Source organism: Xiphias gladius, chromosome 21 (assembly GCF_016859285.1).
Source record: "Xiphias gladius isolate SHS-SW01 ecotype Sanya breed wild chromosome 21, ASM1685928v1, whole genome shotgun sequence".
Classification (NCBI taxonomy): Eukaryota; Metazoa; Chordata; class Actinopteri; order Istiophoriformes; family Xiphiidae; genus Xiphias; species Xiphias gladius.
Window position 1 is genome coordinate 31,619,145 of NC_053420.1, and position 27,819 is coordinate 31,646,963.

The 27,819-nt window shown below is 38.1% G+C and overlaps 1 protein-coding gene across 3 annotated transcripts in view; it reads left to right on the plus strand.

Moving 5' to 3' along the window:
- cadpsa (Ca2+-dependent activator protein for secretion a) overlaps positions 1 to 27,819 on the plus strand; it is a 215,638-nt gene that overhangs the window by 45,271 nt on the left and 142,548 nt on the right. For all 3 annotated transcript variants that reach the window (XM_040115542.1, XM_040115544.1, XM_040115543.1), the window contains exons 4-5: positions 25,366 to 25,452; positions 26,897 to 27,133. In XM_040115542.1, coding sequence (XP_039971476.1) covers positions 25,366 to 25,452; positions 26,897 to 27,133 — 324 coding nt within the window. The remainder of the gene's footprint in view (positions 1 to 25,365; positions 25,453 to 26,896; positions 27,134 to 27,819) is intronic.

A 27,819-nucleotide genomic window follows, 5' to 3' on the forward strand; every position in this document is an offset into this window, starting at 1 on the left:
TGAATCTATAAAAATACAATCAATGACAATTTCATTAATCAATTAAATGTTCAATTCACTCAGATAGCAAATTATTTCAAAAGCAACCTCTCTTTTCAGAAACAGTCTCTCTGTTAGTCTAAATGATCTACACTAAAACATTTTCATGAAAAACCTAACAGGGACACTGAGTGACATGTTGTTGTTGAATTTATGAAGGCCATTTTTCAATGTTGTGAGCACCACAGAGAAATTCATCTTCAATGTATTTGTGTGGATACAAACATTTTAGAGACAACTACTGTATCTCCAAAGAAACAGCAACAAAAACTGTGCAGATAAATGCCTGTTTTTTGCAAATATGGGTGAAATGAACCTTGAATTGTTTGTCATTTGTCAAGTAAAAGTATCAAGTTTCATATCATTGCAAACCTTGGGATTTTAGCTATGCTAGCAGCATGGCTCTAGGAGTGGGAATGTCACTCGGATGACTGAAATATCTCAGCAACTACTCAATGCTATGCCATAACATTTTGTAGAGGGATACATGGTGCCCAGATGATGAATCGTGATTACTTTGGTGGTCCTCTGACTTTCCTTCTAACCGACAGACTCACTGTTTGGGTTGTGGTGTATAATCAGCGGGCTAATCCGATGGAGCAAATGGTCCTGGCGGACATTTGAAAATACTGGTGGTGTTTCTTATCATCAGTTTCTCACATTGGCAGAAAGAGAGACGCATACTTACCTTTGTCACGACGTGCTTGATTTAGGGGCCTTACTTACCATCTGTGATGGCGGCACTGTTGCTTTTTCTGTTGTTATCTCGGAATTAAGAAAATAGCAACCTCCAATAGTGTCGCCATGTTTATTGTTTATATCATGCAAATCCAGTAGTTCTATATGGTTTGAACTCTCTGGTGTGACCTCAAGAGGTATCTTCCAGTAACACGCGAATTACATAGGCAAGTATATGAACAATTACATTCACGACGCAACCAATTGTCTATGCAAACGCGTGGTTAAAAAGCAAGTATATCTCCAGTCTTAGTCTTGTTTGAGGGTTGTTCAGAGTAAATCAGTCATTTGAAGCGACATTTTGGACTCTGGGAACTTGTGATTGTAATTGAACTGTGACTGTAAATTTTTAAAGCTTGAATAGATATAGATAAGTTAAGTTAAGTCGGAGCACAGCCATCACAGGGTGGATGCAAGGCCCTTTGCAAACCCTGTGGACATACATGTGCATGAACAACAGTACACCAGTTCAAGTTCAAATTTCGTGGCACAGTTTCATACAAACATAGTTAAAAATGTAAACTAAAGGAATGAACAACACAAACAGCAACTTTTCCAGCTTATAATCACATACTGCTTACACACTTTACAGGCCGTAAGACAGCTTTATGCATGCGCAAAGTAGTTCTATTCACACCTTAAGCTGTATTTACTGCCTTTTTAATATTATAAAGTTTACATTGTCTCAGCTCAGATCCAAAGGCTTGAATATCACAACTCAAACAAATGACATTGACTTTCCGAATTGAGACATGAATTGTGTTATTTTCCCAGCACAGCAATGAGATCTGTGCAATCTAGAGCTGAAACAAGTAGTTGAATCATCGATTAGATGTTCAACAACAAGTGATTTTCCAAACTAAATGCCAAAACTGTTTCCGATTCCAGCTTCTCATTTTTTTCCTGCTATAATTCATTGTAAACTGAATATCTGTTGGTTTTCCCAGTTTTCTCAGGAGCCTAGAAAGCAATTCTATGAAAGCATACAAGTATTTTTAAAAAAGAATAATTGAATAGACTTGAATGTCCTCCCAAGAAAAACAGGATCAGCTTTTCAAATGCTTAATAATGACATATGTCAATGTTTATCTCTAGTTTACATGGTAGAAATTATGTTTTTCTATGTCATAATAAAACCATAAGAGTACTGTGAGACCCTTAAAGGTGCAGGCCCTGTGCAGCCACACCATTCACACACCCTATGCAACAGTTCTGAGTTGGGGACAGAAATTTTACTAAATTAAATTTAGAGCCAAGATGCAGTTGCAAAGGCATTGGCCTTCTGTCTACAATTTTTCCAACAGCATTTCCAAGTTATCTGAGTGACAAAATGCATTTGCAAACGTGTGAGCCTGCCTTTACTTGCAATGATCTACAGCTTTCTCCACTTTATAAGCTCCAATTTTTTTTCAAATTCTTCGTCTGTGTAAATTTTCTCCCAGCTTGCTGTTCATTAAAGGTAAACAAGATGGCGTCGGATATGTGCTGTGGTTCATAATTCAGTTCAAGCGCAAAATATTGCTCTGAAACCCTTGAATTCTCTGTGCATATTTGTTTTGATAACACAAATGGCAGAGAAGAGACCAAATAACCCACAATTGCTTCATTAAGGAACTGCTGCTGTCCTTGTCAAACAGAGCCCTAGAACATCTCCATGGTTAAGATTTAGCCTCAGCATTGTCAGTGTGTGTTTGTGAGGGCGAAAGAAATATAAAATGTGTACTGATGACGACATACCTTAAGCTCACTTCTGAAACATTTAAGGTTGTGCACATGTGAGCACCAGACACATACACATGCACGTGCACAAACATGTGCAAACACTCCCCAGTGCCCTTTATCCTCTTGTATGTGGTTGCCATGGCAACTGTACACAGAGCTACTGTTCAACCCCCCGAATCATGCCAACTGTTGTCCCCTTATCTGAATTAAGGGCGAGTGATTGCTTTTCTTCACTATCAGGGTTTGGGTCTATTAATCTATCCAGAGAGAGAGAAACACAGAGGAGGAGAGAAATAGGAAGATTAAGAAAGCAGTGAGGTATACATATTTATATATATATATATATATATATATATATATACACACACATTTATATATATATATATATATATATATATATATATATATATATATATATATATATGTATATTTTAGATATATAATCAAATGTTGATGCTGATGATGGAAATCTATCAGTATTCTTGGTTATATTGTAATAGTTTGGACCAGGTAGAGTATAGTACAGTTATTTGTCAACCTGATTAACGTGCCTTTGCACCCACCAAACTAGCCAGCCAACTCTTAATGTAAACCTAAAGGCTGGTAACACAGGTTATGAAGCTAATGGTAGTTTAACATTAGTCAACATGGACAAAAAGACAAAACATCGAGAAAAAAGCGCCTTATTTGAAATGCAACAAGTAGGGTGTTTGACCCAGGTGGAGAGACGGAGGAAGAAACATTGGTGGAAAATTTGATTTGTATTCTGAACCAATGATACAAGCTACCTTGTCTGAAGTATATCAGCCAAAAGTGTCTGCCACAGCTGTACATGGAGCGTCAGGAGAAAATCTTAAAGGTTATTCGCAACCTTGAAGCCTTCTCCACTACTGCTGATTTGTGGTCCAGTTGGACGACCAAGCCATACATCAGCCTCACAGTCCAATTCATCGACTGGAATCAGTGCAGCAGATGCCTCCTTTTCCCCGAATGAGCACACTGGAGAATATATTGCAAACAGGCTGAAGGAAGCTCTGTCTGCCTGAGGCTTGGCAGAAGCACATCTGGTGTGCATGACAACCACCAGTGGCTCGAACATGGTGCATGTATTACAGATTAACAAATGGACAAGGGTAACTTGTTTTGGACACAGTCTACACATCCTATTGGTAAGTTTCAATGTTCAAACCCCATAACCTAAAATCAGTGCTAGTACTAAGACTTTTTACTTAAGTAAAAGTAGTAAAAGTGCATATTTAGTGGTATAAAATTATTAATACAAAAGTATTGGCACTTCACAATCATATAGGCTATATTATATTTTTGGATTATAATCAGTAATGCATTATTGAAATACTTTAATGTTACAGCTGGTAAAGGTGGGTCTAATTTAATCACTTTATATATTGCTTATAGCTTAACCTATAATTATACATCAAAGTTTATCAGTTAATTCATGTTTTGTATTAATAATATAAATCAAAGTAACTAGTAACTAAAGCTGTCAAGTAATTGCAGTTGAGTAAAAAGTACAATATTTGCCTGTGAGATGCAAAAGTACCTCAAAATTGTACTTAGGTACTTGAATTAATGTACTTACTTTTACCAATGCCTAAAATAGTAGAGACCCTCGGTGAAATAGGCCTAGACCTATTCTTAAAGTTTAGACATATCCCAACCAGACCACAAATCAGAGTACTTTATTTGCAATAGCTACAAATGCTATTAAATTGCATTTTCATCATGAATGTTTAGTTTAATATTAAAATGTATTAGATTTGCAATAGGCTAATGTCAACTGTTGATACAAGAAATAAATGTTTTATAAATAGGCTAGGATATAGCCCAGCAGTTACAGTCACTAGTGTATTAATAGTGTTGCTAATTATAGTATGCTGCTTCTATAATATTTTTATTTCTTCTTTTTACTTTTCTGAGAGAAGTGTTCTAAATGATGCTTGTGTTGCATTAACTACAGATGTGGGCAAGAAAGTGGTCAACACATTCTCCTACAGCTGGAAAAAGCGGAAGGCCCTGACCAGTGCACAGAGTGAGATGAACCTACCCATCCACAAGCTGGTCACGGAATTTCTCACAAGCTGGAGGGTCCCGTGTCAAGATGATGCAAAGGGTGTTGGAACGGGAAAAAGTCATCGTACAAGTCCTGGCAGCAGATCCGAAGACAAGGCACCTTCTACCCAGCTGACAAGATATTCAGGTGTTGGAAGCGATCACTGAAGCACTAAAGCCCCTCCAATATTTCATTGATGCCATATATGTCAGTGTCTCCTATGTGAAGCCAGTCCTCCTTCTACTGAATTTAGATATCTTGAAGCCAAAAGAGGACAAAACAGGGCTGAATGAGGATATTAAGAAGAGAGTCTTGGATTACTTAATTTTAAAACTGATCCAGCAACTGACAAGCCATTTTGAGTAACTTTCTTCATGTGGGTCAAGATGTAAAAAGTTATGTAAGCTTTTGGTTTCTTCAAAGATGTGAATTGTAGGGTGATTCCCAAGTGTAACGTATTTCTATGTTGGTTTAGTTGTGACATGTCGGGTCACAAATGATGTGGCACCTTCATTTCAGAAGTGAAGAAACTTTTTTCAAAACAGCATTTTTTTCTTAAATATGCTCAGATCCAGCTCGCAAACAAATAAAGTTTACTCACAGCTCAAAACAACAGCATGGCTGTAACTACTAACTCTGAGAATGAATCACATCACATTTACTACAATTACATTGCCAACAGAGAGAGAATCGTGTTTTGAGTGGAGTTTCCCTTTTAATCTTGTAATACCATGATATAATACTGTCACGGTAAAAAAAAAAAAATTACAATACTGTGGTATAAGTTTGTGGTCATATCGCCCACCACTAATGTGTAATGAATGTCTCAATTAGAATTCAGCATCAGACCATTCAATAAATATGTAGCTACACCTACTGTGTCATCACTCCCTCATTCCCTCATCCAGTACTCCCTGCATACAGTAATAAATCCTCAATAATTTACAGTAAATTGATTTCTCAGAGACTTGGAAATCATCATCATTTTGCATCACCACTGTTAGATGTACTGTCACATCACTTTTATTTATACATCTATAAAGGTCAAAGGAAGTTGAGAACACCATAAACCACATGTTTAATCCCACTGTGGAAATTTCTTGAGGGTATTATATACTGTATTAATTTCAAACTCATAAAATGTCAATTAGCAATAGCATACAGGGAGTGATTTCAAACGAGTCATGGGTTTGTAAAAATCGCACACATTGCAATTCTCAGCTAATTTGATAGTCTTAAACAACTCAAATTTAATTTCGACTGAACTTAGATTTGATATGATTTGTTATATGTAGCTGTTCATTGTTCATTCAAATTAACAGCACATTTATGTCTTTCAACCAGAGGGAGTTGGAGCCCAGGGTGATTTCTAATAAAGCTAAAGTTGTTGTTAGTTACTAGCCTAGGGTTTGACTGATTGATGCTGCAGGTGTGATCACGCTACTCTTCTAAAGTATATACATACTTCTTAAAGGGGCAATTTTACACTTAAAGGTCAGTTTACTAGTCATGACAAGTACTATTCAGCCCTTGAAAGCAGTTTTACAATGTCTTCCCATGACTCTGGAGGAGCTTTGTCAAGACTGAGAAGGGGCATCGGGGTTATCTTGGCTAGGTCCTTGGGACTTGGAATGGCAAAGCTTGTGTTACACACTTGGCCTATAACACAGGCCAAGGCATTTGGCAGGCAGGGAAGGTCTCACCAAAGATCGGTTGCGTTATGGGAAATGTAGGATCTAGTGTTTTTGGAGCTTGACCCATACTAGGGACTAAAATTCTGAAGTTCTCTGCCTCTGCTGCTTTGAGTATATTCATTTGTTTTTCAGTCTGTCTTGTGCAAGACCCCAACTTCATGGAAGTGAAATACTAATTTGCTTGAGTACCCCTTATAAAAGTAGTTTGCAATGTGCATCTTGTGTACAGTTCTTTTGATTTCAGGCAGCGTTGCATAAGGTATAGTCTATTGATATTTTATGAATTGACCTCTAAATGCGATTCAGCTCTGTGGTTTTGAATCAATGAAATACTGTATATATGGATTTTCCAACATGTATTGGTTAACCTTTGCACCCCTAATAGAAATCTGTTTTGTCCATATTGATGGGTAGTTGCTTGATGATGTTAGAAGCTGCAAATTTATCCAACAAAAGGTGTTATTTAGCCTACCCTCATTGATTTGAATGGGGTGGAAAAAATAATAGGCACACCTGTCAACATAACACAATACTATTCAACAACACCACAAATTGCAGCATCCAAAAAGATCACACAGTTGAATCAACACCTCTTTAGCACAGTTTCAACAAAAACTGAGCATTACAACCTTCATGAAGGTAGGATTTATCGCAGGACTTGCATCTTAGACTGCATTAGTTTTAGCTGGGTGTTCCTAATAAACTGACAGTTGAGTGTATAATGCTTGCAGCTCTGAGTGCCATGTAAATAGTCATCACTGGTAACGGGTGCACTGTGTACAGGTCTCACCGTTGATGAGTCCATTTTGTGTAGTTTTTATTTGGTATGGTGTACTCTGTGCAGAATTTTATATTGGTTAAGTTGTATTTCGTTTTTATAGGAAATTGAGAAAATGTTATTGGGGGCTAGCAGTCTGTTATAGCAGCTGGACGCCACCATTTTCAGTCTCATCCCGTGATGAATTCCCTAGGCTTAACATTTCCTGGCCTTTGTATAGATAATGTTGACTCAATGGCATGCTTATTGGGACACTCCAGGTGAATCAAGCCATCACTAATGCAATTAGTTTCACCTGTGCTTTGCCTAAACTATAAAGTGAGGATGTCTGTCCTGAAAAAGGTCTGTTGTGCACAGCAAACTCTACTTGTTTTAAAATTAACGAGTTTAGCATATGTAATTACAGAGTGTGTTTGAATAACATACTAGATTCATCTTCACTATGTAAACTATTGCTCATTACAAACTACAAGCAACTCAACTCATTCCCCTTAGCTCTATGTAGCATTTTAGCCTCTTTTAGCTGTTTTTTTGGTTTTCCAGCCATAACACTCCACTCTTATCAACCACATATTCAGCTGCGGCGGCAGCCACTTGCTTTCAGCAAAAAAAAGCAGCAGTTACCTGGCAAACACAGTGGAACATTTAGCAGCAGAACAGTTGGCTACAGGAGTTTGTAGAGAGCAAGCCAGGACTAAAAGAAGAGTAAATATTGTACTTCATTAGGTGGCCATAAACATGAGTGCAAATTAATGTTAATGTTGCTAGACAAACTGTGTCCAAAAAGGTTTGCCTTATCATCTTTGTAAGGTAATAATACCGTATGTCAATATTGTCTTTACAGCTTGTTCCTCCAAATGGCCAACATGAATAAATAAAATAAATGAGATAAATAAAATTATATAACATAAAATAAAATAAAAAGTCAATTAATGAACACTGAAATACAGTAGCAAGCTGGCCAGTACCTTAGGCAGTAGTGACATACAGTATAATCTGCACTGTTTTTAAAACAGAGGTAAACATCCTTCTGTGACCCCTCTGCAAAGCTTACTGTGTGTTGAATTTGAACATGTGGACACAGCACTTGATACACAGGAGACTTGATATATCAGTAGTTGTTATTTAGATTATTACATTCCTTCGTATCTATCTTTTTCCTCTCACAACAAAGTCTCACAAAGGAGCCCAAAAAAGCCATTAGACACCCAGTACTCTCTGTCCAGCAAGTGTCTGTAGAGCCAGAAGGGGAGGGATGAGTTATGGAACAAAAGAAAAGAGATCTAGGTAGCAGGGTAGGAAGACAGCAGAATAGGAGAGGATGGGGCGCAGTTTGGAGTTGTTATTCACTGAGTGAAGATGCCAGATGCAAAAGCTCTACAGAGCTGCTAAAGAGAGGAGGCAGGTAGCACTCAAGGCTGATTTGAATGGTACCAGAGAGGGGAACATTATGCATATAACAGCTTACAGATCAAACTCCACTTCTTAAAAGAAGTGTAAATGGTAACAATAAGGATAAGTAAAAGTTTAAGTCATAAAAGTTTATGGGGTATCAACACCTGACAAAGACCTTATGAACCAGAGAAGGAGTAAGGAAGGTAGTTTGACAATGACAACACTGATTAATGTGTGGCAAATCTTACAATCACATGTCATCATAAAAGTGTAATTTTCCAAACTACAGGACAAGTCTAGCTATCCCTCAATTACCTACTTTGTAATAATTCTATTTATGCTTTAAGTATATGATAAATTCAAACTGAAAAACAGACAATAACATAGACATCTAACTGCCTGTAAGAGTAATCAAAGCCAGGAATTTTCAGTTAAATTATTTGTCAGCAGTGTTCCAGTGTACCAATTGGGTGTCCGTTGGTGTAGGTAGGATTCATTGTTGGTACAGTTAAGTACACTGATCAGCCACAACATTAAAACTGGCAAAAAAAACAGTTTAAAACCAGTCACTTATTGGTGTATAAAAACAGCCTTTTTAGCCTGTTGTTACTGTTGTAAACAAACCTTTGACACCACGAGAAAACAATTAGCCAGAACACATAAGTGTGTGTATAGTTGTGAGCGTGTGTGAATTTTATTTTGGACTTTTGACTGAGATATGTGTATCTATAGAATTTTTGGCTGTTTAACACAACATAACAGATGCTTTCACTAATGTTAATTTATGCTCTTAAATTAATAATTTGAGGCTATAAATTACAAGTTTGAAAGAATGTATAACTAAATATCGCACACTAATTGTCAAAAAATACAGTTGCTGCTTTTACATGTATGTGTATGTGTGCATCAGAAATGGCCATTAAGAATCCAGCAGGATGACCAGTAGTCATGACAACAACTTCAGGCTGTCTGTTGTTTATTGAAGCAGAAACTCTGCGAGCCAGAGTTCCCCAGCATAGGAACTAAGCTCAGCTCACTAACCCAATCATTCCACCTGTCCCCATCATCTCCTCCAGGCACAGTGTGCTCACATGCTTGTCAAACATGACATTAACAAAGACATTGGCAACTCTAACTAGGGGAAAATTCTATATTTTTAAAGGACAATTCCACTAAAATCTTTCTGCTTACAACTTACATTATCAACAGCCATTTCCTGATTTAAGTAATTTTTAAAATTGTTGTTCATTAGTTTCAGTTCATTTGAGTACACTTTCAAAATCAACTCACAGAGATTTGAAACTTGCTCATAAAACACATGTCTGCATTTATTTTAGTTAAACGTACTTAATTTTGGAGTTTTAATAGTGTTAAAATCACAGAGTGATCTGTAAATCCTTCATGGTGGTGTATTCACGTGCTGAAGTGAAGATTAGACCACAGAGCTTCTCCATTTAGCTGCCCCAAGCACTGCATTGAGAAGTTGTGATGACAGGAAACACAACAGAGAATACAACTACTTACTGGGTGATCAGAACTGTAAAGTCTGCATACTAGCTAGCAAACAAGCAGCAGTTAGAAAAGAAGTATCTCTGCAAAGTAATGAAATTTTCAAAAGAAAATGAAATTTTCTTTCTTTTGAAAAATGTCATTTTCAAAAGAAAATTTCATTTCAACGGTTTTTCTGTACCAATTTGAGCCAGAGTATACTGAGGAGTAAATGGTGCTGAGGTAAGAGAGACAGGGATCGAAAAGAATGCCAGGCCCTGGAATGAACAGGTAGCAGCTGGTGGTGTGGTTCTAACAAATGCCAAACTATGGAGTCCACAACATAATGTCTTTGCTGCCATGAATGGGCCATTTTGGAACCACTCTTGAAGGAGATGGAGTGACATGTGTGATAAGCCATTCTGATTTCAGAATGATTTTTGAGTCCTTAAAATCTAATGGAAGATGTGGAAAGTACCAGAAGGCAAGGATGGTACCTTGTATAATGAGTAAGTCAGTTATTTTACTTCCACTGTAATAAACCTCTGAGGTATTAAGGGTGTACCTCAATGTTATCTAGCTACATATACATTAATCTTTTGTTTCAGCCAGTACAGATTGGAGAGCTCACCATGGAGAGGTCTTATTAATGATTTATAGGCCACTATTCTAAAAATATGCAGCATTGCACCACATTTGATTGTACGTGTCCTGCTTTTGAAATAAAAACACATTTTGCACTGTATAATGTCAAAAATTTTTTATACTGTAATCAATCGTAAGTTACCATAAGAGTAAATTCAATTATTTCCATTAAAAGTAGGGATCACAACAACTTACAACAGTTTATTTTGTTTTGCAACCTAACATGCAACCATTTCTCTATATTGAAACAATAATTAACCTAAAATGTTGGGTACACAGACAAAATAAATTTTTCCTCTGTTACTACCACAAAATCTCATGACCTGAAGATCTGTTTTCTCTCGGATTGTGATCTGTATTGTAACTCCTTGAAGATGTTCTCTTTTGATGGCCTCCCCACAGAAACCTTGCCTTGTATTGAGTAATTGTTTACAGAAAAATGATCACTGCAAACATGTAGCATTCGTACTTCAATTGGTGTCTTGGTACCATATTCTGGATGTTGAATGGCAATGAGCCAAACTGCGCTTGTCTACATTAGTGGGAAAACAGTGAAAATGTGTAGCAATCATATCGTTTTGTTACACAGTGGCACAACACACTTCATGTTTTCAGCCTTTTCTTGCCAAGTACATGGTAAAGTGAATGTACTTGTGCATACCACCTAGCTAGAATGTGTTGGGCAGAAATGTGGCTTGCTTCATGGAGCAGAGTCTGTCCCATCAAAATCACTTGTAGGTGGGACATCTATCCTGCTAACCAAATCCAACTTGGAATTACACAGATGGAATGTATGTCTTCTGAAATTTGTCCTAGTTTAAAAGATTGTTTTCCCAGCAAAATCATAATTACTTTGAGTTATAAATGCATATTTATATTTTGTAAGGCAAATCACTGAATTTCAAGGTGGGTGTGTCATCTGAAGATTTCATTTTGAAAGTTTTGGCTGCACATTTGAGGAAATGACTGGTGCTGATAGAAAGTTTAAGAGGAAGGTTGTTATTTGGCTTTGTTTATGCATAATCACTGGCATGGTCCTGTAAATGGGGATGTTTTGAAAGTTTTCTTAATAGAGATAATCATTTTTTCATTTAATAGTTCACATGAAAAGTGACAGATGTAGTTGAGTGAAGACACCATCTTGCGATGGGATCACAGGAGCCGTGATGCCTATCCATGTGTTGACGTTCAGACCCATGAATACTCAGTAGTCACTACTACATTATTACATGAGTACTCAGTAGCCGTTACTACATTATTACATGAGTACTCAGTAGTCGCTACTACATTATTATATGAGTACTCAGTACTCATCACTATATTTATTACATGAGTACTCATAGTGGTTACTACATTATTACATGAGTACTCAGTAGTCACTGCTACATTATTACACAAGTACTCAGTAGTCGTTACTACATTATTACACAAGTACTCATGAGTCACTACTGCATTATTACATGAGTACTCAGTACTCATTAGACACCTGTAAAGTTTTGTGACTACATCTTGCATTGTGACACTATCACGACGATCTGTCCACAGACCAACAGACAGAAAGAAGACAGACAGGCAGGCAGACAGACATATAAACACCTGCCAAAGTACTCAAAACTGCCTCTGTGGTTATTCCCGCTACAGTAGGTGTCTCTCCTCCCTTTGCCATTCTATAACAATGTCACATTCCTTCCTCTTTTTGTCTTGATGGACAAGAGTCAATTCTTACAGCTGCTAGAGGGCTTGGTCACTAGAACATAAACAGATGTTGTTTTGGGCCATTTACTGAAACGACTGATACTGTCGTTTCTCATGAGAGAACAGTCTCAACACTGCCGCTGCTCATAAAACAGTGTGAATAATGACAAGGTCACCTTAGTCCTCTACTGTTCAATGAATGGCCTCCACTACCATCATGTGAAAGACATTTTCTGCCCGTTGACATCATAGGTCACATAAAAACTTATCGAGGAGTAAACTGCTATTGGCACTGGTAGCTTCTTTCAGTATCCTTCAGTGACACATTCAGAATCTGATGGTTTTCGCATCAGTTGGACAAAAATGAAGTCAAGGTCCTCTCTCTGAAAAAACTCTGAAGTATTTAAGAGTAGGAGAGGAGCTGAGGTCAGTCAGCATAAAAAGGGCTCAGGTAGAACTCAAGGGAACATCCTGTAATCGTAGGTACATAAGGGATAGTAGAATAATTGGCTCTGTTGTTTTGGAGTTTTTCAATACACTCTCATTTTGTTACCTGCTGATCAAGATTCAACAGGGAGGTACATATTTTGTTCAGAGGGTTTACTGCAGTCCACTGAACTGGACTCACTTGTGACCACCATCAGGTGGAAAGCCAGTCCTTAAATATATTGCCATTTATGTAATTTTAAGCATTCTTTGGATGACATTATTATGATTACTATCTTCGGTAACACTTTATTTCACATGTCCAATAGTTTCTTAATAATCAACTAAAAGGGAACTAATATGTAAGTGTGTATTCCCATGAAGGTTTACATGGAATGATGTAATCTTTTACAAATTAAAGGTAAAAATGGACACAGTTTTCAAATGGTACACTTCATATTAATAAATTCAAATTAATTTCTAGTGTAAACTACAGTCTTATTGTCATTACATAGTAGCCCAGCTGAACATACAAAGATTTGAAATGGATGAAAAGAATATTTACATGGAGCACTTCCACAAAGAAAATGTCTATGAAAATCAACGACTGCTTATAAAGTCAACCCAACTGACTAAACCCAAATAACTGTCACAGAATATTGTATCTACCAATTCTGTAGTTAGTACCATATTCCAGGGAAGTTTCAAGGAAATGATTAGCAAATTAAGGAACCTATAAAATAAATAATTTCTACCTTATAATAAACACATGTATTTGAAGAATTTTATGTTTTGTGTCAGGATCCTGACAATTATTAATTAAAAAGACAAGTACTGTAGTTGTAAAGGTGGCTAGTAGTAAAGTGTGAGCTTTACTACTATTTGATCAAGGTCCTTGTTGGGGAAAATAATGTACAGCAACTATTAGCTATCATAGGAACTAGAAGATTTCCTTTATAGCACTGCTTTGTCACCATTTCAGAAGCTCAGTGGGGATTAGGCTTTTGATAGGTCTGCCAAAAGTGATGGCCATGTTTGGAATGTCATGAGTGCAACACAACAACAATACAATAAACACTGAAGAGGTTTTTAAGGTGTATTTTTCTGTGTAATTTACTGATTTGCAAGTATGGTACGGGTTGGGGATACCATACTGTATAAAGTTACTTTACTGGAGCTCTCCACCTACCACCACAGCACAAGACAAAGGGGCAGCAATGCAACATGACCTTACCTGTCTGTTTGCCTTAGTTGCCTCCGGCACATTAAATGAAGTGCAAAAGGGCTCATTTACATCTCTAGTCTTAGAAAATACCCCCCCAAACTGAGAACTTGCAGTGGCGCAAACTTTTGGGCCATGACAGTAATTTGCAAAAGTCCTAGTAAATATATTCCTCATGGAGTTGTCATGTTGTCTTCTCCTCCCACCTGGCAGTGGTGAGCTTCACTTGGCGGGAATCATGCATGGATGGCTCCAGTTATCACCTTTAAGATCAATTCAGGATTGCTGCAATCGCATGGCTCAAGGGTCCATGTGACTTAATTTTCGTCATCTGCCCACGTCCACACGGACTACTGTGCAGAAGTCACTCAAACATTGTGACTGCAAAGACTGTATGCAGTACAAAGTGTGTTTGTGTCATTTACCATATTTTTCACATGTATATGAAAAAAACATATGTGCAGAACTACAATGATTTTGAGTTGGATTGAGTTGCCAAAACAAAGGTGACCTACACCAATATATTGCCAGAACACGTCCTTTGTAGACATACAGACAGAACACTAAAGCTTGTGCTGCTGCTCTACTAACATGACTGCATACTGCACAGACTGTACACACTACAAGCACGCCTACAGTGCCTGTGCTAGAAAAGCAAACTGGATGCTTTTTTCAGGTACTGTATGTGTGTTCTGTATTCCTCATCCTTGGTCCTATTCTCATTAAGCCGTCGCCCACACTGATTTCTTTTTTGACTTCTTCTTGTTGTTCAGCCAAATACAACAAAAAAAGGAGCCCATTTTTTGCTATTGTGAGGTCGCCATCTTGGAATGCATTTGCGTAAGGCCCCTTACTTTAGCATTTATAGAACCACGTGCATGCAAGTCTGCAGCTGTCCACGTCTTTAGTGAACTATGAACCAAGCTTAACTCCCATCCGTCTGTGCAGGTCCTCTAAGCGACCACAAGGAGTCAAATATAGCAACAGACCCAACAGGGACCCATGACTCATGCTAATAGTAAAGAAAAATGAGGGACTCATGATGAAGCAGATAGAAAAGCAGGACATATTTTCAGCACTTTTTTGAGGTTATTTTAGGTAAACGACAGCCTGCAGTTTCTTGGAAAGGTAAATCCTGACTCAGATTGCTCAGTGGAGGCTGAGATTAGGACTTCAGTGACAGCAAAATTCTGTATTTTTTTAACTCAATAACTTTAATGTGGGAACAAAAAAGAAGAAAGAAAACCATGCATGCCTTCAAGCTGACACACCAGGCACACTGTCTTCTATGTGTTGTGTGTGTGCTGCTTTCTCTCTGGATATTAGAGGGAGAGAATAATAACATGGGAGTGCATACACAGTACTGCTTTGCACACTTTTTGATGTGTAAATTCTGTGGTGCATATCACGGTATATGTGTGTGTGTTTGTGTGTGTGTTGTGCATGCCTGGGAGACAGCAGTAACTCAACTGTGCTCCTCAATCAGTGGTAACGGCAGGGGTGGGTGTTCTGGCTAGATGCTAATGCAGCCAGTAGGAGAAAATCAATGGCAGGGACAGACGGGTGAGAGGGTTTGGGAGAGAGAGAGAGAGAGAGAGAGAGAGAGAGAGAGAGAGAGAAACAATCCAACAATCTGCACCGGCCTGTTCTCTTTTCTATTTACCTGTCTGTCACTACACGACAAATCAGTAAAAGGTGGAAAAAACTGGATTACTGAATAGCTGGAAAGCTAATTCATGTTAACTTAGACATGTGCTTAAACAGGGAGGAATTTCATGTTATGTCACTGCAGGAATGCAGTAACAATTTATGACAAGAAGCTGGCCGTTTTCTTATCTCAGAGGCCACTCGGGGTGTGAGAAAGGGGGAGAATGGGGGTGTCGATGTGTGTGTGTAAGAGAGAGAGGATGAGAGAGAGAGAAAGAGAGACTACCAAGGTATTTTAGAGTGAAATGTGTTACCCAGTGTCAGAAAACTAGGTTTGAGGTGAAGGTCTTGGGTCTTTCAGCAGGACAAAAACCCAAAGCAAACACCCAGCAGACAAAAGAATGATTGAAAAGGAAAAGATGGACTGTTTTAAATTGGCCAGCAATGAGTCCTGAGCCAAATCCCATTGAAAATCTTTGGAGAGAGCTGAAATCTGCCATTGCAAAAAGGACTCCTGCAAACTTAAAAGTTCTTGAATGCATAGCAGTGGAAGAGTGGCAGAAACTACCAGCAGACAGGTGCAAGAAGCTTGAATCATCTTTCTGGTGATTCTGCACAGCAGCAGTGCACCAGCGCACCAGCGCACCCATGAACGCACTGCCAACAACAGGACTGGACCTAGAAAGTTTGCCCAAGTATAAGTAAAATTACTTGTGTAAAAATGTACTCAGATAAAAGTACAAAGTAAGTCAGTTAAAATGTATTCTGAGAAAATGTTACTGCATTACATTTTTAACGGGGTAAGGGAAGGAGTAAAAATATTATATGGTGATAATAGAAATATATGATAAAAGTATTAAATTAAAGAACATCTTTAGGCCATCAGGCGTATATGCAGATGTATATGAATTGGTATTTCAAGGCATATATTCCGTTCCCAAGTGAGAACCGCAATGAAATCAACCAATAAATTCCAGTCAGGCACTTGTGCAGCCTGTGAATACAAATGATTAAAAGATACAAGTCTATGAACACCATGGCAGGAGCAGTATTAAGCTACATAAATCAAATAACCTGCCACATTCAGCTCTAAATCCTACTTATCTGCTAGTTCATTTTCAGTATAAAATATAACCAGTCCACTCAGCCTCTCTGTCTCACTGCTCCCTGCAGTCACAACAGGGATTATCAAAAACAGCAGAAAGGTATTGCGCACTTCACTGACAGTAGAAGTGAATGTATTAGTCACAGCTGAAGAATCCACTGTCAGTATTTAATCATTTAGCATCCAGCCAGACCTAGCATGCACCTGTTGGTCTCGCACATGGCAGATGCATTTGATTTAGGATGCTTGCTGTGGTCACCTAGTGGTGCATTAAATCAGCAACTTCTTCTATGCTGCAGCTGCTGATTTGGCCCTGGTCATTAGTTTTACTGTTCTGTTCTGTTTCTACAATGTTTCTTGTACTTAACAGTTTACTATTGTGAAAGAGTGGATTTTGCACCATGAGTAAAGTTAAGCGTATGATTATCACTTCCCCTCCACTGTGGGTGCTGCGGAGGATTTTGTCTGATTCAGTTCATGTCCCGTGAGGCCCCTGGTTGGTCAGTGGCCCAGGGCTCAAGCCCAGGTAAGCCCGTGCATTAAGGTGCCACCGGCCATGGGGAGGCTTCTCTGCAAGAGGAGCTAGAAGGGATTGAAGGTAGACAGTGAAATGACGAATTTACTTAAGTCTGACAGAGAACAGAACTTCAAAGAGATGATACAGCAAGACTTCAAATGTCCGTGAGTGATTAAGTGACAGTTCCGAAATCAGTTTAATTTTGAATTCTTGGCAGTTAGGCAAATACTTCAATCATTATTATTCTATTTTTGTACTTAATTTAGATTCATTCAAAGAGATTTGTTTTCAGTATGGCATTAGATACTTTTTTCTGTTGATCAGTTTCAGAAAAGTTCAATTACTTCATGATTTACTTTGATAAAATAATAAAACAAAGAGAGTAAAATCTTTTATAGGCTCTGCAGTCCACCATCACTGTATTGAATTGTATTGGAATGTTTTGGACTGGATTTTTACATTGATCTATTTTTTTTTTATTCTGTGCTTGGTTATGGTAAACAAACGGATTGTAATGCATAGATATACACACGCGTGAGCACACACACACATGCACGTGTTGGTCTATCTGTAGCTGTGAGGACACTCATTGACATAATGCATTCCCTAGCCCCTTACCCTAACCTTAACCATCACAACTAAATGCCTAACCCCAACCCTTACCCTAACCCAGACCCGAATTCAGTACCGATACTAAAAAATTGTTTTTGATTACCAACTTATTTAATGGGTCAATGTTGAAAAATGTCTTACTTCTACACACATTCTCTCCCACAGAGACTCTCCTGCAGGTTGAGAATTTATTTTGTGGTGGTCAGATTTGACATTTTGATCCATTGCGTCCACAAGATGACCTCTGCTATGGAAATAAAATTTTCCAGTGCAAATGCACATGTGCGCAGCATTTCAGTACTTTTTTTTGTCACTCTGAAATTTCAGCTGCATATCCACAGAGACTTTTGATGGCTAGACATAAAAACAAAAATACAAGGTCTTGTTGAAATTGAATTAAAAACTCTAGAGTTTGATTGAAGACGGGGTGTCTGTTCTCTGTTGTGTCCTTACCTGAGCGTAGAGGCAAACTTAGAAATAAAAGCAAAAGTTCATCTTCGTACACCGTACATGACCTCAAATATGCTGTCAATGACCATATCACATTTTGAAGTTAATTCAGTCAGGGAACAGTGAAACTAAAGCCTTTATGATGGGAAGTTACTTTAAAATGACAAATGTCAGTGTAGTGAGGCAGCAACTTCAGAAATTTTCTTATTTGATTTGTTGTGCTTTTTTCTGCTGTTCTGAAGTCAAAAACAAGGGCACAAGTTCAACTGGGAGTAAACACTTGCATCCACATTTGTTAGAAACACTGGTAGAGGTCATGTTAAAGCACGTCAGTTAGATCAAAGACCACAGCTGTGCTAACAAAACTAAGAGTCTATAGCCATGATAGTGGCTCTGTAAGGCTGACTTTAGCTGGGGAAGGAAAAAGGCAGCCTTAGCATTCATTTGAATGAGGCCAGTCTAGCGATGTAGTGGGGTTGCCAAGGGAGGAATGAGGCAGACAATGCAGGATTATCTGGCAAAAAAGTTGAACCTAGCTCAGCTTTTGCCGCAACACAATGTCATCCAGCAAAGTGCTATGCTGGCCAATCACACAGGTAGAAATCCACATCTACAATCCTGGTAGATTACTTTGTAAAGTTAACACTGTATTTCTACTGCTTACCTTGTGATGAAAGATAAAAGAGCTGCTGCAATTATCAATTTCCAGAAATATAAAATTCTGTCTGTGAGTATTATAAGTTGTGCACTGTTTTGCAGTCTGAGAAGCCTTTAAACAAAAACTTAGTTTCTCTAACTGGACATGCTGGATCATATTCCATTGTCTCACCGGTACCATAAACAACATGCCCCCACCATTTTGCAGCACTTAGGCATGATCGTCCATTGAGCTAACATGCTAACATGCTGATGTTTAGCAGGTATAATGTTTACCATATTCACCATCTTAGTCTAGCATGTTAGCATGCTAACATTCACTAATTGGCACAAAACATAAAGTATAGCTGAGGCTGATGGGAATTAGATTTGCAGGTACTTTGTTTTAGTTTTGCAGGAGATAAACATAAGTCATTAGGATACATTGTCTGAGAACCATAAATGTACAAAATTTTGTGCCTGTCTATCAGGTAGATGTTGTGACATTTTGAAGGATAAATTAAAAGTCTGACATGCTGGTGGCACTAGAGGAAAGGTCAGAGGAGCCACGAAGTCATTAGAATAAATCCTGGGGTGACACTGGATATCTATACCATATTTCATGGTAAACCATCCACTAGTTTTAAAGATATTTCACAAAAACCTTAAATTTCAGCCTAAAGTTGAAGCTAGAAGGAAATACCACCATCAGCAGATCAGCAGATCACCAAAGTCATTAGGCTTCATCTTCTGGGGACCATGGTTGTCTGTTCAAAATTTAATAGCCATCCATTAAAGAGTTGTTGGGGAATTTCAGTCTGGACCGAAGAGGTGGACCAACAGGCTGATATTGCCATGACGCTAGCAGTAAGTATGGAGAGTTTGGTCTGAGCAAATTCATTTATTTCAAGTGCATGGAATTTTTTTTTTTTTTTTGTAAGTAATCATGAAGCAATATTAATTACTTATTTAATGCCACTTGGGGGAATTACAACAAGCTGAAAAATCAACATGGACATATTGTCACCAAATAAAGTTGATATGGCTAATGTGTTAGCAAACAGTCGGCCAGTTACATATCCAGCAAACACAACAACATTAGCATTCATTGGATGTCGTGTTTCTGGACACCTGACAAATATAAGACCAATATTAACTCCACCAACTCCTGTAAAAAATATAAGACTTTTTAGCTGCTAAATGCTCCACTATGTTCACCAGCTAGTCGCTAACTTTGTCTGTCAGCTGTTTGGTGCTGGGTAGGTATCATACAGTGGATTTATCCGAGCTTTTTCACTAAAACAGAGTACAATAGTAGTGTGGTTGACTAAAAAGGTAAAGTTGCAGGCTATAAGACCAAAACAATGAGCTGAAAGACAATGAAAGTCTCCGTAGGGCTGAGGTGAACCACAGAGTTAGTGAGAAATCTCTGTGGGTTCATCACTACGTGCGACCCCTTTCACATTACACATGTTATCTGACCCTTTGTTGACATAAAAAAATTGAATTTGCAGCTTGTAGTTATCACATCACTAATCATAGTAGTATTATGGATTGTTATATTCTGTCGTCAAACGTTGCAGATTTCGGTCCACTTCAATAAAAATCAAGCCAAAATCATGAAATTTCTTGATTTTCCATCTGTAACTGTGTATAGTCCGCACAAAGGAGCAAGTCTGTTCTCTTTGCTATTGAGGAGGACTGCAGTACAATGGTTATAGAACCTTCTGGAAAGAAAAGAAATGTGATGGTGTATCTCCAATCCAAGGACATTCCATAAATTATTTAGACAAAATTATAATCATTACATCATTTATGTAATACTGTAAATCACATATTGTGAGACGGGAACAGATTGTATAGAATATCTTTGCTGGGGTTACATTTGGTAATCAGCATTTTTCTTTTGACATATTGTTTGTGGCGGGTCGTCCCTCAATTAAAACAGTTCCTGGCTCCCCCAAGCAGCAGGCTGTTTAATCTCCCTGTTTAATGGGCTATGTCTGTCCATACTTACTCTACCATCTGCCCCCCTGTGAAGACATGAAGCATACCTTAAACCAACCATACAACAGCTTACATAGGAAGCAGGGGGAAGGCAGTAACCTATAACATATGGTAAGTGAGCTTAATTACAGTCCAATTTAGTATATGAAAATTATATTTTGTCCTACGATTGGCTTTATTCAAAGAGCTGCAGCAGCATTCTGCTGCATGGAAAGCTGAAAATACGTACCCGGTTTTATTAAAACAAACAAATAGGATCAGTTTATTAAACCCCTAACCCCTGATTGTGTTCTTAAATTAACCCTTTATATTTTTTTGAAAGCCTCCATCATTGTGTTCATATGAATAATGACTGCGGACATCACATGACTGCGGACATCACATGATGTTGTTATACTGCATTCAACCATCCAGTCTGACATAGGAAGATGTCAGACTGGATGGTTGAATGTACAAAATGTCAGACTTTGACAGAGTCTTCTGCTGCATCCCTTCAGCATCTGCATCCCTTCACCAACAGTAAAAACTGATTCCATTGAAACGCTGATTCCATTGAACCATGTCCACAATCTTTCCCTGGCTTTAAAGCTGCTATGCTTTAAAGCCAAAATTTTATGCTATTTTATGCACTAATTTTAATTACTAATTTTAATTACTATGAAGGGGTCACTTCTAGTGATAAATCCACCTAAGTCTTCAGTTGCCATCAGTTTTATGGAGCTTTTTAGCCTCTTTTAGCTCTTTGTTTTCAGCTCAGGCTGCGTCTTATTATTATTATTGTTATTTTCTCAATTAATCAATCAATCGTTTTGTCTTTAAAATGTAATAAAACAGTGAAAAATGCCTGTCAAAATTACTGTCATAAATCCAAAAGAAAAGGAAATCTAACATGTCAACCACAACAACTTTATAGGGCGATAATATGTCAATGTTGTGTTTACAGCTTGTTCTGCAGCATCTAAGTGGCTAAAAATATGAATTAATGCAGCTGTGAGTATTTTATTTTATTTTATTTTATTTTTTTACCATGACCACAATCTTTCCCTAAGCTTAACCAAGTACTTTTAGTGACCTAAACTTAACCAAACCTTAATTATAAAGGTGACAAAATCCAATCAGAGGGCAGATGGTTCCGTTGCCTGGAAGGTATAGTAGATTTTCAAGATGGACAAGAAGAGCGCAGGCTCTTCAGCAGTCTGGGTGGCTTTAATTATGTTTGATGATGCTGTAGAGAGTAATGGTAACCACTTAATGTGCTGTACAAACCCACCTGGGGCGTGGAAGATCCAGCGCTGTTGTCCATTTTGAAAATCTTCTACACCTTTCAGGAACTTCGCGGGAACCCTACCACTGATATAATTTGTTTACAGATTTTATTCACAGTCTCATTTTTTTTTGCAAACACAAATCTTTTCTACACATGCACAAACTTGTATTTCTAATGCAGATTTATTTTACAGGTTTACAAAGGTGAGGCTGATTTCGATCTACAAACTGTGTAATAATTTGTGAACATCACAGTAAAAGCTCAAAGTCAGATTGACCCTTATTTGAGCCCATAAAACTCCTTCACTTAGGAGACCAACTCACTCCCAACCTGTAGGAAGCAATCCACCGTTTTCTGGCAGAGAACCATGGCCTCAGATTTGGAGATGGTGACTCTCACACCGTTGACATACTGTTCGACTGCGCTGAATCATCCAGCTCTAACCGTCATCATTAAGTTTGCTGATGACACAACATTGGTTGGCCTCATTGGCAACTATGATCAAACGGCTTACAGAGAAAAAGTAGACCTACCAAAAACGTGGTGTAAGACCAACAACCTTTTGCAACATAGAGAAAATGACAGAGGTTATCATTAACTTTAGAAAGATTGTGCAGACCACACATCACTAACCATCAATGGCACCGTTCTGGAGAGAGTCAGCAGCACAAAATTCTTCAGAGTGCAGATCACAGAAGACCCCTCCTGGACCTCACACGCGACAACACTCTACAGACACTGTTATGGGAACTGCAAGGTCTCAGACCATACGACCTCACAACCCAACAAAAATTGAACACAATGGAAAAGATCAACTTTACTTCTCTCCCCTCCATACAAGGTATCCATGAAGTAGGATGCACTCGCTCCATGAGAAAATTATATGTTGCCTCTATATATGAATGACATACATACACAGATCAGCCACAACATTAGAACCAGTTAACGGTTTTAATGTTGTGGCTGATGGGTGTAAGTAGAAATCATAATAAAAATGCTTGAACCTTGAATCAGAGAGGTGACGTTCCAAGTCCCTAGGACCAGTCTATGATGCCAGGGGTTAGCACGCCTAGGGCTCCACCTTTGTCTGATGCCTGGTTTGCACTGCACCCAAACCAAATGTCTTTCCCTGCAGGTGGTGGGCCCAGAGGGTGGTGGCACCATGTTATTCTTTGCGCTATTCCTAATCAAGCCCCATGGGCAAGGGCCTGCATACCAGATGCTCCCCTCTGAGCTCCCCTCCCAGTTCTGGCTACAAGAACACAATATCCCTAATCTGGGCAAAGTAGCGAGGTCCAAGTTTTTTTTGTCTGCTTGTTTAGAATTATGAGTTTATTTAAACTAATGAGCAGTAGCAACTCTGTCGCTGAGAAATTACATTCATGTAAAACTAATTTGCAACAGTAAATGCTGTATACTTAGAAGGAAATGTAATTGCAACCATAATTACATTCTCTATTAATGTAATGACCAAATGTTGTTAATTTACGTAATTTAGTTGCAAATATTTTGACACTGAACATATCATTAAAATGTTCACAAACATTTTTTTTCTGTCAAAATATCTGATCTTGCACTACAATATCCACATGTAGCGACTACAGCATTATTAAACTTTTTGATGGTTATATTCAGGCTCTCACAGCAGCATTCAGGCTCTCTGGTTAAGGTTAGGGTAAAATCATGATCTGGTTTAACAGAAAAAGTTCCTATTGACACATGTTTGTTTACATATAACCAAAACCATGATCTTCACTTAACCTTAACAAAGGTGCTTTTGTTGCCTAAACATAACCGCAGACAGTTGTTTGCTTTGTTCGTCCGCTGTCCATCCCAGCCACCTCAGTGGAGTCACTGCTGTTAATAAATGTAGCATTTTATTGATTCCAAAAAAGACAAACAAAAAGAAAACAAAAAAAACATTGCCCTTGAAAAAAATCTAGCCAGCTATTACATTGCCACTACACAATGTAACTGGAAAACAGTATAGTTGTATAGGAACGTAATTTCTAGGAATGAAGGGTTGGCAGTAGTTTAGCTTGTGTTTTCAAAAATCCTATCAATCTCTCAGACAGTGTTGATGGAACTATCATTTTACTAACAAATGCCAACCTCCACCACAGGGATCTTGCTCTCTTGTGTGCATAGAACACAAAAGTGTGTTTGTGTGTGACTTCACTTATAGAAGAAACACACCTTTGTACTTGTCTCCAGATGGCAGAGAACCACATCATGCTGCTGACTGACCACAACACACACACAAACACACACACACACACACACACACACACACACACACACACACACACACACACACACACACACACACACACACACACACACACAGTTGTGACAACATTACCATTAACCTGCTCTAGCTCCTTCCTAATCAGCAGGCAAGGCTGGAGAGAGAGTATTGATCCTGCAGCCTGGGGGTTGAATTGCTGATGAATTCCACATGGTTGTCAGATTGATTCCTGCGCTCAGTGTCACTGGCCTCTGTAAGCAGCAAGGCTTTACTTGGTCAACTGGAAAGGGAATGTATTGACAGATGTTAGCAATAACATCCCCCACTATGAATGCTTAGTCAATAAGTTAATAGAAAACATTTCTATGGCAAGTAATTTCACCCGAACATAACTAATTTCACCCGAACATAACTAATGCAAAATATGTTAATAAGGCAAAACATGAAGTAGAACAAAAAGATGCCAATACTTTAAAACTGACTACTTCCAGCTTCCATGTTAAGTGTTTTTCTGCAGTCAGAAATGTTAGCAGTGAGGGCAGTCACAGCAGGAGCTGAATGACAGATGATGATGGAGTTTCCTCTGAGTCAGAGTCTTTCGTTTCTTCTTTTTGTCATTCTTAATCCATTTCAACAAGGACATTTTTCGAATTATTAGAATTTTGGTTTTGGTTAAGTTTTTAGTTGGAGAGGGGTGCCAATACAACACAAGCAGTGTGTGAAGACAAATTTCTCAATAGAATTGGTTGATTCAATACAGTAACTTTACCTTGGTATCTGTTTTATTTATTAACTGCTTGTGGTTACCACTACCAAGTTCAGTTTTCTCCTTTCCCTTTCTTTTATTTATTTCTCCATTAATATAATTTGACATTATTGTTGTTATCCTAATTATTATTATTACACAATATATATATTGTTGTGGTCCCATTTCAGAAGTACACTGTATGTCTGTTTCCCCAGCTGGACAACCCTGATGAGCAAGCAGCGCAGATCAGAAGAGAGCTGGACGGACGATTGCAAATGGCAGACCAGATCGCTCGGGTAAGGGTGAATGAATGGATGGCACAGTTCTCAGGTCCTAATGTGTAAAATTTAATCACTTTTTCTGGAATTTTCACATTAAATTTAGTCTTTTAGTGGTTCGTTAAAGGAGACCTATTACGCTTTTCCTTATTTTCTGTCATATACATATAATGTTACATTGTCAGATGTTCATATTAAACGTGGCCAAAGTTTCAAATAATGAATTCAATTTATGTAAAGTAATCCCTGTGAGACAAAAGCTAAGGTGTCAGACTGCTCTGAATGGTAGATATTCAATGTTTATTTCTACTTATGCAACGAGCTGACACGAGCTCGTCACAGATTTATTTATATGGTCATCCGCTCCAAACACAGCTCATTCACTCAAAATAGTCTGCTTGAGTAGTATAGGCATTTTATGTACCCCTGCATACAAATAACCAACGTTGTAGATTTAATATACAGTTGTTTGGCAACAACAGAATAACATTTTACTAGCAATGTTAGCTTTCGTATTTCCCGACAGCGTTTTCCACAACATTTGAAATTTTTGTGCATTTCCGACACATAAAGCTATTAACAAGGGCGTATATTAAAAACATTTATGTATGGATTGTTATTGAAAGACTATATCCATCTTTGTAAGCACGTAATGGGCATAATATATACTGAACAGAGATATCCTGCTGTATTCTTTGTTGCTGTGGATCTTAGTGCTGTCCACTCTCACATTCTGGATCGGATTCAACCTCAAACATGTATGGATGGATTTGAGAATTTGCCATTTCCAATCAATTATGTTATGTTACTTAGTAGTTTTGCAGTTTGCTTTCAGAACCTCCACACTGGTAAGAGGATGAGATGGTGCTAACATGCACGGGGTGCTGCAGCTCGGCAGGCTTCCCAAAGTTGGCCAATCAGTAGAAAGTGGGCTTTTGGGTAGAGGAACCTTAAAGAGCCCGGAGCTAATATTGCCTCTTTCAGTCAGAGGCTCAACTGCAACTCAACTGAGGGGCTGCATTACAGACAGTATGAGATAAATAATGATTTTTTTAAAACTGTGAATCATGCAAAGCTATTCTAGTGGAGTTTGAGAATAAAAATACAGTACTGGAAATGAACATAATAGGTCCCCTTTAATATATATCAGTCTGATTTCCACTTGCAAAACATCTAACTTTGAATGTGTGAAAGAATACTTCAAGGAATATTAATTCATATTAGTTTAGTTGTACACCATTCAGATTTTCTTTATTTATGATTTATTTATGATGATTATTTATTTATGATTTATTAATGTTTGACATGAGTTTACAGTTCAGACATCTGAGCAGATGGAAGGGTAAAGTGAAAAATGTTATATTGTGATATAGTCTACAACTGGTGTTATTTTATTTTATAAGGTTATTTTTGGACATTCTGTGGATAGTGCTCATTAATTAATTGGCTGTCTTCCTGTTTTGGTCAGCATGGTGGAAGGTTTCCTAGGTTTTCTTCCCGGGAGATGGAGGCAATGTACATTGAAGAGTTGCGATCTTCTGTCAACCTGCTGATGGCAAACCTGGAGAGCATGCCGGTATCCAAAGGAGGAGAGTTTAAGCTGCAGAAGCTGAAACGAGGCCACAACACCTCCATCATGGACATGGGCCAGGAGGATGAGAACACGCTGTCCAAATCTGATGTGGTGCTGTCCTTCACCTTGGAGGTTGGTGGAGGCTTGCCAAACAGTTCTGATGAGTTCTTAATATCTTATTAGTGTTGTTTGGCTTTTAATCAGGATACAATAATTTGTGTTAAAAAGGAGGAGCATCAATGTTCTCAGACAGTTTAATGTAATACTTTGTATGTTTTAGATTGAGCCAGTTTGTGTGCAGTACAGTTAAGGTTTGGGTTGGTGCCTAACTTTTCAAAAATGGAAATGGTGCATCCTTTGGGGAGCATGAATGTGTGAGGTTAAATTTATTTCATTTTGCCTATTAGAATTTAATATTTCTTGTAGGCGTAGAAGAAGAATAAGGAGAAGCAATAGACAACATATCAAGAGTACTTTAAACAGGAAGTATGACTGATATGCAGCGCAGACCTTTTTCCACAAGGTAATGTTTTGGCAATATCATGCCATCTTTAAAGCTAAAATAAGTAACCTAATAATATCCTAATTATCCCTTTTGAGCAACCTGGATGTGCACAATCTGTCTAGAATATGAACCCATCTTTCTAAGACTGCAGGTTTTCACGCAGGCTCTTTGTTATAATTCTGCAGTGTCCAAATCTGACATCATTTGACATCATTATGACCTCATCCAGGTTATTTTCTCAGACCTGATAAAGCTCCTCTAGGGCCTAAGAAGACATTACACACAACTGTTTTCAAGGGCTGTAGTCAACCAA